At 39.4% G+C, this 13,885-nt stretch overlaps 1 protein-coding gene across 20 annotated transcripts in view; it reads left to right on the top strand.

Annotated features, from left to right (window-relative positions):
* MANBA (mannosidase beta) overlaps positions 1-13,885 on the top strand; it is a 64,416-nt gene that overhangs the window by 23,849 nt on the left and 26,682 nt on the right. For 19 of the 20 annotated variants that reach the window (XM_059471421.1, XM_059471425.1, XM_059471423.1 and 16 more), the window contains exons 6-11: positions 1,686-1,861; positions 4,474-4,584; positions 9,594-9,745; positions 10,849-10,966; positions 13,073-13,159; positions 13,659-13,826. In XM_059471421.1, coding sequence (XP_059327404.1) covers positions 1,686-1,861; positions 4,474-4,584; positions 9,594-9,745; positions 10,849-10,966; positions 13,073-13,159; positions 13,659-13,826 — 812 coding nt within the window. The remainder of the gene's footprint in view (positions 1-1,685; positions 1,862-4,473; positions 4,585-9,593; positions 9,746-10,848; positions 10,967-13,072; positions 13,160-13,658; positions 13,827-13,885) is intronic. The other variant, XM_059471422.1, reaches the window with a different exon arrangement.

Here is a 13,885-nt window from a genome sequence, read left to right on the forward strand (position 1 = left end):
AGTGGAGTATAGGCTAGCCCGTGGGTCCTCTGCAGTGGGTTGAATTTTGGCTCTTGGGAATAGATTTGTTGTGTATGAATAAAAGAGGAAGACATCACTCCATGGCTGTTTTTAAAGCATCCTGAAATAGCTGCAGGTCCTAAATAGAGTTGACGTGATTGGAATTTCCATGGAAAGCCCCAGCACAGACTGTGTGTTTTCTGAAATTTAATTACAGTAAAAATCTTTTCTGGTCCCTCCCACATTCCGACAACTCCCCCTTCTGGTAGGTAAAGTCTTGCTCTCTGGGTAAGTGAAGAGAGCAAACCTCTTTCCTTCAGCAGAGAGTGGCTTGGAACCAGAGCAAGAGCTTATTAGTATTCAAACATAATAACGTTTGAAAAAGAAAGAGTAAATGAACAACCTGAATTTAAGCTGCATACGTACTTTTATTGTTCATCAGATTTAGTGTCATAGCCTTTTGACCACTGAGTCTGTGAAAGATTCATTGTTCTTGGTTTCTCTGTCTAGACCCCGCAGTTCAGGCAGTTAGGAGTGGGTTGGAATTTCTATATGCTTTTGTAAGGGAGGAAGAATGCACTGTAATGTCTGACCTTTGTGGGGTGGGTACTTTTAAACCTTTTCCACATTTCAGAGAATTGGTCTTCACTGAGTAATGCTGGGTGTAATATAAACTTGGGAACTCAATCATTGCTCTTCATTCTGTGAAAAACAGTGAAAATCACACCAGGGCTGAATGCAATTCTTTGTTTTTTGGAGTGAGCTCTCTTTCTCTTGTGAAGCAAGGAGAGCTAGACTATATAAATGAAAAGAGAAAGCAAGTTATTAGTAATTTGAGTATACAAAATGTGTCTTAGTTCTAGTTCTCCTTGTTTTCTGTTTTGTTTGCTTTTGCTTTTATGTTAATCTGCAATATTTGAAGTATAGGATTAGCCAGGCTATGTTAGTAGCTAGGCAATTCAACTGTTGAAGTTACTGGGAAATTTACACATAGATCTTGAGTACCCTTGACCCTGCCTCTCCTTATTCAGTAAGGTCTGTAAAAGAGAGGATGCTCTGTGGTAACTTCAGAGAGATCTCAGGGAAGTCATTAACTTGTTTCTTTCACAACACATGGGTGGGAGAACGGACGTAAAGATATAGCCTGTCAAGTCTAGACACAGTGGGCCCAATTCATCCCCAGTGTAGCTCCATTCATTTTGTCCCGTGAGTCTGGGATGAATTCAGCTCGTTTTCTGTTAATACTGTTTTTGTTTCATTGACAAAAGTGATTGTACTGGCTTGTGATTACAATCTTTCCCAAAGAGTGCCATGTTCATATGAGTGCTGACTAAAAGCAAATACAATGTCTATGGGAATTGGTGGGAAAAAATTCCTTCCTAATGAAGTGACTGGTGTCAAGGTCTCTGACTTTTGTACAGAGCTCTGAAAAAAGCCTGGATGGCTTTTGAATTAAAAGAAGAGTTAAAAAATATAAATCATATTGCATTGTTCTGTTCCATTGGACTCGGATGTCAAATACACTAAATAAGCAGATTAACCATGTAAGCTGGTTCAGACACAGCCTGAAAATTGTTAAATTTAATCTTAGTTTTTGAATTTTTTCTTTAATGAAAGATCATGTTAACTAATAGGCATATAAACATAATTCTTAAATTCCCATTTTTTTCTCCCTCTTCTCTTAGTAAAGAGTGCTCAGCAGTGGTGTCTTGAAGTCGAGTCTATTTTTGATGTAGTCAGCTCCAAGCCAATCGCAGGTCTTGTGACTGTGAACATTCCCAAGTTACAAACGCAGCAATCGTTCAGTGTGAAGCTTCAACCTGGAGAAGGCAGCATTGTGCTGCATGTAAACATCAACAAGGTAAAGAGGGGTGTGTGTGGAGAGCTAGTTCAGCTGCAGAATGTTCCCCCTGGTTTCCAGTGACTTTCTGCCTCCATGCCAGTTTTAGGCCTCCTTCCCATTCCTTAGTGTCTTCCTGACTTTTAACAACAGTTCTGTATCCCTTACAGGGTAGGAGAAGAGTTCTTTTCCTTTCTAAAATCTGATGTCTGTGAAGCTATGTAGCTCACTGCCAAAAGGTGATGATGCCTTAGAAAAAGGTCACATAATCACTGGCCACTGTTAAATGACCTTTGTTGAGTTATTTAGGTAAATAACCTTTGGGTACCCTGTGTCACTTCACTTCAACTGACAGCAAGTATCTCACATGCTACTGTTTACTGGACTGATTGGGACCAGAATATACTACAATATATAGGATTCTCCCGGGAGAGAGAGGAAGCATTCCTCAAGCCTCTTAGTAGATATTTATTTACTTTCAGGTAAATAAAAACAAAAGAAATTTTTGTGGAGTAATACCCCTTACATTTGCTTATAGTCCTTTCGATAGGCAAATCTCAGGAGGAATTTTTGACTGGTAGAAGGTGCTCTAATGAGGAGCAAACTCAATTTAAAAATCAGGCTCCAGCCAGTGGGCAGAGTGGGAGCCTTGGCAGGTGCAGCAGGAGCCACACCTGATGAAGTTCTCCACGGGAGCTTCAGTGCTGCAGGACACACATTTGTGGGTGGGTGATGTGCTGTGAGCAGGAATTTGGGGCTTTTGACCATACTGGCAGTTAGTAGCACTAAAGGGTCTGCCCTCAAGCTCTTCTATATTTTACTGGCTCTGCTGTTTTTCTGCACTGCTGTGTAATGCTGCATCTGTTTTGCCTGTTGGACTGCATTGTCTGTGTGTGTTCTTGAGTTCACTTGTCAGCTGTTTGCATGGAGAGAGAGCAAGCAGGGTATTTATGTTTCAGTGTGCACACTCTGTGACTTGTGTGCTTATGTGCTTTGTTTTATTTTGACACAGAAGTACAGAAACATACAGTTTTTTTACTGTTGTCATCTGATATGCAAGTTACATGAGCAATTACCAATACCCAGTTTCATTTAAAGCAACCATGAGTCTCTGCTTAGTCTTTTTAATGGATTACATTAAACAGGCACTGCAAAGTGAAACTTCAAAAATTATTTTTGCCTATTTAGTTGTCCCAGCCTCAGAAGAAATTTGTTAGTATAGTGCAACTGCAAGTCTGGAAGGAAGCACTTCCTTCAGAGCAGAGGCAGCAGTGTTTCATTATTCTTTGTGCACAAAAGGCTTTGCTGCATGAATTCACATCAGCTGATTTTATGAAAAGCCCTGAAATGTATTGATGAGGCTAACAGAGCACTTACTCTGTACACAGACTTGTGTGGTGCATGTTAGATACTGAGACCTCACCAGAAATGTATTTTTACTGAAGAGCTTATTGCAGATTACGTTGTGGAGTCAGTAGGTGTTCGAGTGGTGCATATCGCAGAGATGTGTATCAGCCTTCCTGCGGTTGCCACGCAGAGTGCTGTGCTGCCAACGTGACAGCATTTTGCTTATCAGCTAGTGGCGAGCAGAGGGGTGACATCATCAGTGGCCAATGAGACATCCAGTCGTTCCAGGCAGCTGCGAACACTCCCTTGTTGTCGAGGCTCTCTCTGAGTCTGTGCTTCCGTTTGTATCCATGCAGCACAGAGATCAGAACTTCCTCACCAGCGCTTGTGAGAATTCTCTATCAGAGAAGCTGAAAGATATATTCATGATATATTCGTGGTTGTGTCCAAGTATAGCCACAGCAAAACATATTGCTGGGCTGTTTTCTGGCCTCAATTTATTTGAAAAGATTGAGATACTCCTTTCATGACTAAATTCAGTGCTGATCCCTCCATTGTTTGGTTGCATGCATTATTGCTTTCTTTCCACAATTTTTGTGTTATGCACTTAACTGGCAAATGCTGACAATAGGAATGAGTAGCAGAAGAAGGCTGCTAGAGTGAAGATAAATATTCTGTCATCTTGGAGATTGTATTTCATGTTTGTAAAAATTATGGAGTACTAATGATGTGATTAGGAAACATATAGAGACAAATCAGAAAATTACTGAATTAATGAAAGAATTTGACTTAAAAGCTTGACATAAGTGAAGCAGTCATTATGGTCATATAATACCAGAATCACAGTTGAAAAGTGTTACTGTTGTATATTGAATATTGCATGGGATAGGTAAAAGGATCAATGAGAGGAGGTGTATGATACAGAGCTCAGTGAACAATGGCTGCTGCTGACACAGATATTTGGGGTTTGGAGGAATAGTGTGTCAGTGTACCTCAGCTGAGGAGTGCTAGATGTGTGCCTGCATGTCCAGGTGTGCTCATGGCCTGTTGTGAACACAAAATGAAGTGATAGCCTGGACTTGAGCAGAAGAAATCACACAATCACACTTTTCTCTTTACATGATTTTTACCTCAGAACTGCAGCTGGAGAGAATGTTAGCATGTCTCAGCTGAAGCACAAAACCTCGTTAGGCTTGTGGTAATTCACTCAAAGATACCTGAACCCAGGTGCATTTGATACCTCTTGTTATACCTATTGCTCAGGCTTTTTCCCTTGTGTGTTCAAGAGTGCTGCAGTGGAGGCTTGGTGGCCAAATGGACATGGAAAGCAAACTGGATACAACATGACAACAACTTTCATGATGGAGGCAGGATGCCAGATTGAGAAGTTTTCAAAGGTGAGCCCTAAAGTTTAATTGCATCTGGCATTGCACTGTTGGTGTTAGGACATCTGCTCTGCATAACAAAAAGTTATGCTCAGTCGTAATATGCATGTGAAAATGCTAATGAGAAATGAAGTTTTTTTAATGTCACAATGTGTGGCTACCTCTTTTCTGGTACTCTCACTTTGTGTGGATGCATTTACTTGAGGCTGCAAGATGGTTTACAGTTAACCAGAAACCTCAGAAGAGAAAACGTGTTTACTTCTTAAGTTTTCTAGCTTATGAAAAGAAAACAGCACTTCTAAACTTCATATACCATGCTCTTGGTTTTGTATCATGCACTGAAAAACCCTTTTAGATTTCTGTAACATTATGCAAAGGTTTATTACTGAGATTTTTTTTGCTAATTTCAGTTTGTAAAAATTTATGGGATGGACACATTCCTAAAAACCTAACATGCGATTATTTATTAGAATGTGCTAGATGTGCTTCAGGCTTAAGAAAAGATAAGGTCTTAAATACGACCATAAAAGTAATATTTGGGTGTTTTTGCATAAGGGTTCCCCTAACACACTGGCTGTTTAATTATCTGTTTGGTTTTACTAAGGAGCCTAGAGGAGGTAATTTCCAATTGTCCATTAGAAATAAAAATCTTAGAGATTAGACTGGCCTCCTTATGTCATGAACATGTGTTAACAACCACATAAATGTATGCCTTTATTAGATGTTTCTGGTGTGTACTGCTTTATTAAAAACTAATCTGGTCACCAGGCATCTGAACTGCTATTTGCTGTAACATTTGTTAGTGTGAAAAAAACTTAGGAAAACTAGTAGCTTCTGGTGTTGTATCTTTATAGGACTAGCCCCTAGTTTGATTATGAAGTATTATTATTATAATAATAATAATTTGCTATGATTAGTGTTCTAATTTTGAAACAATTAAAAAACCCACACCAAGTGAACACAGCATGTGTTGCTTGGAAAAACTGGTAGTAGGAAATACAACTATAAACCCTCTAAAAAGGAAAATTCTGTTACTATGTGAAAATTACATGTGATAGGAAAGCTAATAATTTCCATTTGGGTGCTTGTGTCAGAATATTTCATAGAGCTCTGTGGCATGAGATCATGGGGACTTCGCGGTCTACAACAGAAGCCTTTTTTTTTTTTTCCCTTAAGTGGAAAGAGGGGGGAAAAATCCCCAAATGCACCACATAGGGGGCATAGTGAATTAACCAGCATATGAAGCCTTTACAGCTTACAGCGTGAAGTCTGGTCATCCTTCCCATGTTTTGTGAATCTCTGTCTTGGTTTCTGACAGACACACGTGTACACACACACCATCACCCCCAGTCAGAGCTGTATGAGTGGAAAAAGGCTCTGTATGCAGTTTTTTCATGTTGTAGCATAATTTTCTCTCATGTCAGCAGGACTGAACAGCATCATTCATATAGCTTAATAAGAACTTTGAGTAGTTCGGGAGATACAATCAGGGATTAATGTTCCTGAAAGTTGTTTTGTTGTCAGTTCTGTTTTCCATGTTGTACTGACTGTATTCAGGAAGATTAAATTTCCTACTTGCATATCCCCCCCCCCAGAAAAAAAGCAGAGGTGAGGCATTTCACAAGTGGTTTGTGTCCCTATGAGTATCTACTTTACTTTGGACAGGAAAAAACTGAAGCATGAGAACTGTACATGTGAGAAAGCAAAGCTTGATCTTATGTCAGATTTGGCTACTCCAAACTTGAACTACTTTCTGGATTCTGACATGCTAGAGTAGTCTTCAAAACTTTAACCAATCCTTTGGGAATGTTTCTGGGTGGCCTTCCAGTATGTACTTGAAGGAGCTCTATAGAGCTCTAGCCCGCAGTGCTGGGAATCTCTTTGGCTCAGAGAAGTACTTACTCATTCCTGTTCAGAGCACCAGAATAAGAGCCAGCATCTGGGATAGGATGTGGTTTGGTTTTGGCTTGGTTTTCCATTTGAATATTTTGTTCTAGAGTTTGTTTCTCAGGATAATGTGAAACAAAGTCATATCTCACAGTGACATTGGTTTTCTTGATGGAGGGTCCTGTTTGCTATTGATAGGTTGCTTATTTCTTGCCATCCCCACAATTATTACCTCTTTCATTGCCCCATGAAGCATTTTTTTGCTTTTCAGTTCTATTTCCCCATCTTTCTGTGTGCTCATTTCTCCAGCATTGTACTCGGAGGTTTTTGGTTTTTAAGGCTATTTTTGTACTTTTAAAATCTTGGCTTCCGACAGTCTTTCCCTCCATCCCTTTACACACTCTTTTCCCCTCAGGCATTTTAGCATGACTTCCAGAAGTCTTTTCTTTCTGGCTTTGTAGTTTTCACACCACTTTCATGCTGTGTTCTAATTTGTTAGGTTGCTGGGTTGTTCTGTGATCTTAGTTCAGCTCTAGGCATCTTCATCCTTATTACTTTCCCTACTGCTAAATATGGGAATGCCAAATGTGATCCACAGGTCACTTAACTGTGTACAAAGCCTTTGTATGTGCTTTAAAAAGGTAGGTATCTGTTTCATAATTATGCTCAGAACCAGCTGATTGGTCTGTGGTGGCTCGAGAGCTCCTTGTGTGTGCCCCAAGGCTGAGAGAAATGCTCAGCCCTCAGGCAGCAAGCTCTATCAGACAGATTTAAGGGTGGCCAAGGTCTTGGTAGCCAGGAGGGCACGTAACCAAGCTTGCCAGATGCTGGTTGTCTCCCACTGCCCTTCTTTCAACTCCCCAAGGCAGAAGGAAGCTGTATTAGGAACAGGAAGATGTGCTGTTACCAGCTGGGCCCCGGGGGAGCAGTGGAGTTGTGCTGAATCTTGGGGGCCTGGGAATGTCAGCTGAGGCTAAGGAGCTTTTTCTCTTGCTCCTGCTGTCTGGATGGTCCTGGCTGAGTGTTTCAGCCTGTCAGGTTGCTTTGGCCACTTGCATCAGTTCACTTGAGCAGGCATAAAGCAATGTCTGTCATTACTTCTGTTAGTAATATAAATGCTCCATTACAAATGCACTCTGAGACAGTCCCTACCTGCCTGATGACATCCCTTAAGATGACATCCCAAATACTTTGGCAGCTCCAACTGCAAGTCCCATTCCACTTCGTGCTGTAAAAATAGAGCCACAATGGAGACTGAGGAGTTTTTCTCCAAGTAGTTGAATTCAGTGTAGGAAGGTCAGAACTTTTTTACATACTGTAGTTTCTCTCCTGTAGCCTTCAGGAGTTAGAGTAACTGTGAAAATTGCATGAAACTTTGGTTATTGTTTAAATTCAACTTCTCCTGTTAAACTAGGTCTGCAAAAATCTAGGAATGGTTGCTGCTATGATGCAGAGCTGTTTAGGTTGAGCTTAGTGATCTGTCACCTCTGCTAATGCATCTGGTTTGTCACATGCATTGTCTCTGTCCAGGTGTTTGATTAATAATTGTCCAGTTAACTTAGAGGCACCAAAAGGGAATCAAAAAGTGGTGATTTCCTTTTTCCTCCCTACTGCTAGAAATAGTTTTCTGTCTATATGTGTGATTTTTGAAAAGCTGAATGTTTAGAAAATGCAGTCCCGTAGTGGAATTAATAATTTCCCTTTTGAATAACAACCATGTCTGGTGTGTGAAATAGAGAGTTGCATTTTGTATTAAAGACAGGTGTATCATTTGCACTTAACTAGGTTAATTTTAGCCTGGTTTAGTGACATATACTTGCCTCAGCTGAAGCTGAGGGAGAACAGGCTGTACTCTACAAACTGACCTTTTGAAAAGGTAAAGCAAATAGTCATCTGAGAGAGGAGTGGTTGCTATCTTAGGAGTAGTTTAGAAAAAATTTGTTTCCTGCCCTTCTGACTCTAGCCTGTTTTGGCTAAAATTTACTGTGAGCTTTCCTTCCCTTTATTTAATTTTCCAGTTTTCTCCCTATGATAATGAGCAACAGGTGCAATAAAGAAAATGTGTTTTCTTCCTGATTTAAGGAAATTGAACTGGAACAGGGGTACAGGAGAAGATGTTTAAAGTGTCCCTGAAAGAGCTGTTTTCTGGAAGAGTTTGGAGGTGTGCAGGAGCTGATATGGCGGGTGGGGAAAGCGCTGTACAAATAAGGGGTCAGTGCTGTTGCAGTGCATTAACTGCTCCCTCATGGCTGTTTGTGTCAGTGCAGTCAGGATACCCCTCAGAGCAGTATTGTTGCTTGTAGTGAAGTCCTAGAAATCATCTGGAACTATTTCCTGGGAGCTTTAATTCCACCTGCATCAGGAGAAAGGAAGGTTTTCTTGAGTCACAATGCCATGTATTAGGCTGAAAGAGCAGCTGTAAAAGTTTGGCCTCTGCTTCTACTTGAGATGTGCTTTATCTTTAATACTTTACTCACAGTAAGTGTTTATTTAGCTGAACTGGTCACTCTGAGTCGTTATTGCTGATCATGCTGTTCCTACACAGCTGTGATGGCCAGAGGGCCTTTCACTTGCAAAGTGGCATTTGTGTTTGCATGGGTGTTTTTTTCTCTGTAAGTGTTACATCTATTTAAAAAGTGTCATTTCAGAGAAGTAAAAGAAGATCTTGCTTGTACTATGTGGATCTCATTCTAGCTATTCAGGGACAAGACTTAAAACTGAGCTGCTGCAGTCTCCTGGTAGAGAAAATTGCAGATCACATGGTGCTTCTGATCTGGTGGAACCCCTGCATTCCTCTTGCTGGACTTTTGACTGAACTCTAAAAAAACCAAACTTCACCTGTCTCTTACATACATGTCTGCACATGTACTGTTGTTTGCTCATGCTTTCTCTTTCTCTCTCTTAATATGATAGCAACTTTAAAAAGTGAACAGGCTTATTGAAAGAATGCTTTCTAGTACTGTTACAGGGTGTTTTCAGCAAGCAGGAATTTAGAGATAAGTCCGTGTCTTTTGACTCCTTGACGAATTCTGAGCTGTTACTGTTCAGTTGTACATCCCTTTTGTAATGATTTTCTTTATGTAGTTTTAATTCCTTTTTTGTCAGCTTTAAATCTAAGTTTCATGTCTTCACAGGTCTATTTTCGGACAGTAGAACTTATTCAGGAGCCTATTCCTGGCTCACCAGGTCTGAGTTTCTACTTCAGAATCAATGGCCGACCCATTTTTATTAAGGGCTCAAACTGGATTCCAGCAGATTCTTTCCAGGACAGAGTGACCTCTGACACGTAAGCCACATGTGATGTTCTCTAAGGATAAAGGATAATGTTTTCCTCCTCCTGATTCTCTCTACACCCTTTATCAAAGGTTGGCTTTAGTGGGTAAAACTTTCAAGGTAGAACACTAATTGTTGTGGGTGGGTGGGGGAGGCTACAGAATTAGGGTTAATTAACATGAACAGATTTGAGTGATGTTAAAGGCATGTAGGTGCAATTGCTGGTGGGAATGTGTTTGCTTGCAGTTCATAGTTACTGGCCTTTTGGGTATTTTTAGGGATGATCCTCAGGCTGTTTGACCCTGTCTGGACACATCCATTGGTAGTCAGAGGATGTGCACTTCATGTTCTAACCCATGTCATGCAGGGTTATGTAGGTGCATGGCAGCCTCTCCCCTTCTCCTGATCCTCATCTAGGCTACTTGGATTTCAGTGCTCGGCACCACACAGATTCAGGTGGGATGGGGCTGTCCTGTACTTGGTCTAAGCTTTACTCTGGGATACTGGGGAGCCAGCTCAACAGGGCATGCTGCTGCATGCATTCACATGCAGTTTAGAGGCTACCAGTATGATATAAGGAAAAATGAAGCCTAAAACCCTTAAAATGAGATTCCCAGTCTCAATATTTCTCCTCACCCTCTCACTCCCCTATTCTCTCTATGCATTATGGAACTCAGGAAGAGGATATACATTCCTGATTGTGTTTAAAGAGAATTTGAATTCAAGTAATTGACATACAAAGCAAGTAATATCAGAGGAGAAAAGACTAACATGATTAATAAAACATAGTATTTCTAAATTTGGTCCTGCCAAAACTTCTGTAAAAGCACTTACACATGTGTCACTCCATCTATTTTCTAAGTGTTAATACGATCAAGCGATTTTTCTATGCAAAAAATTGCTTTTTGAGAGCTCTGTCCAGACATGCAAGTTTAGAAACCAGAGTATTTTGGTATTTTCTGTTAGAGTTATAAGTCATAGATTGCCTGCTAATGATTTAGATTTGGGTGGTTTTTTTGATAGGGGCATTCATTTCTTCGTTTTTTGAATAACCTTAGAAATTCTTAACTAATAGAACTTCACAAAACTTGTATATCTCCTTTTTGTATTTGACAGACTAAGGCTACTCTTGAAGTCTGCAGCAGATGCTAACATGAATGCCCTTCGGGTTTGGGGAGGAGGAGTATATGAACAAGATGAATTTTACGATATTTGTGATGAAATAGGAATAATGGTAAAAACAATAAACACAGAATAATTATTTAAAAACTGACAAGAACTTGTAAATGAAAATCCACTTCAAATTTAAAAAAAGAGAATTAATACGTAAGTTCTAACCATCTTTCCAAAGGACACTGTAGAGTATCAACATGAGGTCAGATTAACCTGATTTTTTGGTTGATTCATTGGGCTTCTTTAAGTTCTTTGTAATTTTAATGGTTTCTGATTACAGAGACTGAATCTGGAAGTGATATTTTGGAGACTTTATTGTAGAAGGTCACCATTAGGAAGAAGGTGGCTATGCTCATCTCAGTTTTGGAAAAGGATTTTATTTCTTTTAAAAGCATTTTCTTCTTTTTAGCAATAGCTGAAAAGGGTTGGGCAGTTTTGGTTCAAACTTCTCATTTGGTCCAAAGACAAACATGGAAGGCATTATCCAAGGGGCCATTTTGAACAAACTATAATTGAATATAAATGTAGCTGTAAGGTGAACACCTGCTGCAATCACTAATCCTGGATGAGTACCTTTGATTATATGAGCTTTGATTATATAAGCCTGTGTTAATAAGTTTTGATGAAGTAGTGACTAGATGAATGAAGGCCAAGTTGCATCTGGTATTAAAAATCCTGACAAGTGTGTTTGGTCTTAGTCTACACCATAAGAAGCAGGGAAACAGAATTCATACCTTGCTGCTTTCAGATGGGTGTGCTTGCAAAAAAAAAAAAAGTTACATCTATTTTAGTGATCTGAATGAGTGTCCTGATTTTCAAGGCTTCTGAGCACTTACAGTTCTTCAATTTTTAACACTATGCTCCTTAAGTAGGCCACATAGATCTGTGTCTGTACAGTGCTCAGTGCAAGATTTAGATCCTATTTAACAGCCAAAATAGCAAGTAAATGCAGAAAATCAGACTCTTTTTCAGGAGGGGCAGTGGGGGATGCTTTTGGTTTTGTTTCTTCTGATGATCTTGTAAAGGCTTAAAAGTGCATTGGAGTCAAACTGTGCTTAAGGAAAACCAGTGATAGCTCACTGAGAGAAATAGTGAGAAAGTTTCTTTCAATAGAGAGTTTTGACATCAACAGTCACTAAAGGATTATGAGTGATTCTGCAGCAATAGCTTTGCTTTTTCTGTACAGTGTTAGGATTGTAACAATTATTAATGGTTCCATTATCCCCCACTGTCCTATTCTTTATCTTCAGTTTCCTTAGGGAATGTGTGCTGAAAAGAGCCTTGGAAAAGCATATTCTCACTGCAATGAAAATGAAATTCTATGAGGAGCTGGTCTCTGTCTCTCAATATGTAACACAGTGTTAGAAAAGTGGAGTCTCCTACAGACCCCTTTGGGTTAAGGTGCTCCTTCCTAGAGCTCTTTTCCTTAACATTTTAGACAGACTAGAAGGAGCCTCAAGGTTATTAAAAAGGTAATTTAAAAAACAAAACAGTAAACAAGAAATCTTATCCATCTCATTGGGCTTCCATTCCCATTTTTGTAATTCTGCTGCAAGGTACAAATGGAGTTTATTCTTCTTGAATTGAAAGGCTTGCTGTTCTCTAGTAGTATCTACTTGATCTTTCTTTGAAGAGAAAAATCACTGTGTTTTTAGAGCATCTAGCTTGTTTCTGCCCCTCTTACTGGGTAAGATTTGCTGGTTTTTAGATAATTTTTTATGGAGATGTTTTCTTAACAAGTACGCATTAAGGTCTGTTAAGTGTGCTCAGTGCCACATCAGAAGAATTATTGTCTCTTCTCATTAAGTAGTGGGGATTTGGTGTTACACCTGCGAGAATAGTAAATAAATATGAAATTGTTCTGTTCAGCTGCAAATTGCTACATGTTCAATATCTGATTATTCTGTTGAAACTCACAGAATTTCATCTACTGAGCAATATTCCTCTCCTCAATGTAGGCTGTCAGGAGCTGATTCCTAATGGTAAATATTTTGTAACCCTGATATTGAGGATAACCACAGTGGAGTATGCACATAGTTGAGCCCCATGGTCAATGTGATTTGTTTTCTGTCTGAACAAAGGACAGTGCATCCCAATAGCCATATATTTTGCAAGTATGTAAAGTAACTTGCTGACAGTTTTTTTTAATCTTTCCTTTCCCTTGTAGATTTGGCAGGATTTCATGTTCGCGTGTGCACTATATCCAACCAACCAGAATTTTTTAGAATCCGTAAGAGCAGAAGTTACTCATCAGGTATTTTATCCATGTGTCAGAGCTCTATTTCACATTATCTATTTTTCATTGACTGTGTAAGTCAGCTTTCCAAAAATGGTTGGTTTGATGTTTTTGTTAGTGTACCTTTATGCAGCAGACACAAAATGTAACATTGCTAAATCTTATTGAACTCCTCTGACTGCTTGCATGAGTTGTCAGTCAAGAAGACTGCACAGAATTTATCCTGCACACATGGCTGAGTAGAGGCCCATGGTACATACGTGCATAAGACAGATGTATGCCAGCATATTAGAAATTTTCCCTTCTGAAAGTGTATATTACAAAACTTTGAGGCTGGTGGCAAACGGAGGGAATAGTGAACCATGTGGCAAAAAAAGGGAATTGTAGGCTTAGTGTGTGTGATAAAATATACATGTGGACTTGTAATTCAACTAGTAGTAAAGTGATTATTTTAAAAAAGTTAATTGTTAAGATAAATAGTTTTACTTGACTTCTGAAACTGTAAGTTGTATTTCAGGTGCGACGTTTAAAATCTCATCCATCAATTATTCTGTGGAGTGGTAACAATGAAAATGAAGCAGCAATTGCAAGCAACTGGTTCTCCATACCTTATCCTGACATAGGAGTCTATATCAAAGACTATGTGACCCTTTATGTGAAGAACATACGTGAAATAGTTCTTTGTGTAAGTAATCTCAAGAAACTCCAGGAGGATATGGTTTGGAAAAAGGTTTTAATGTTTGA

The sequence above is a fragment of the Ammospiza nelsoni genome, chromosome 4 (assembly GCF_027579445.1).
Source record: "Ammospiza nelsoni isolate bAmmNel1 chromosome 4, bAmmNel1.pri, whole genome shotgun sequence".
Taxonomy (NCBI): domain Eukaryota; kingdom Metazoa; phylum Chordata; class Aves; order Passeriformes; family Passerellidae; genus Ammospiza; species Ammospiza nelsoni.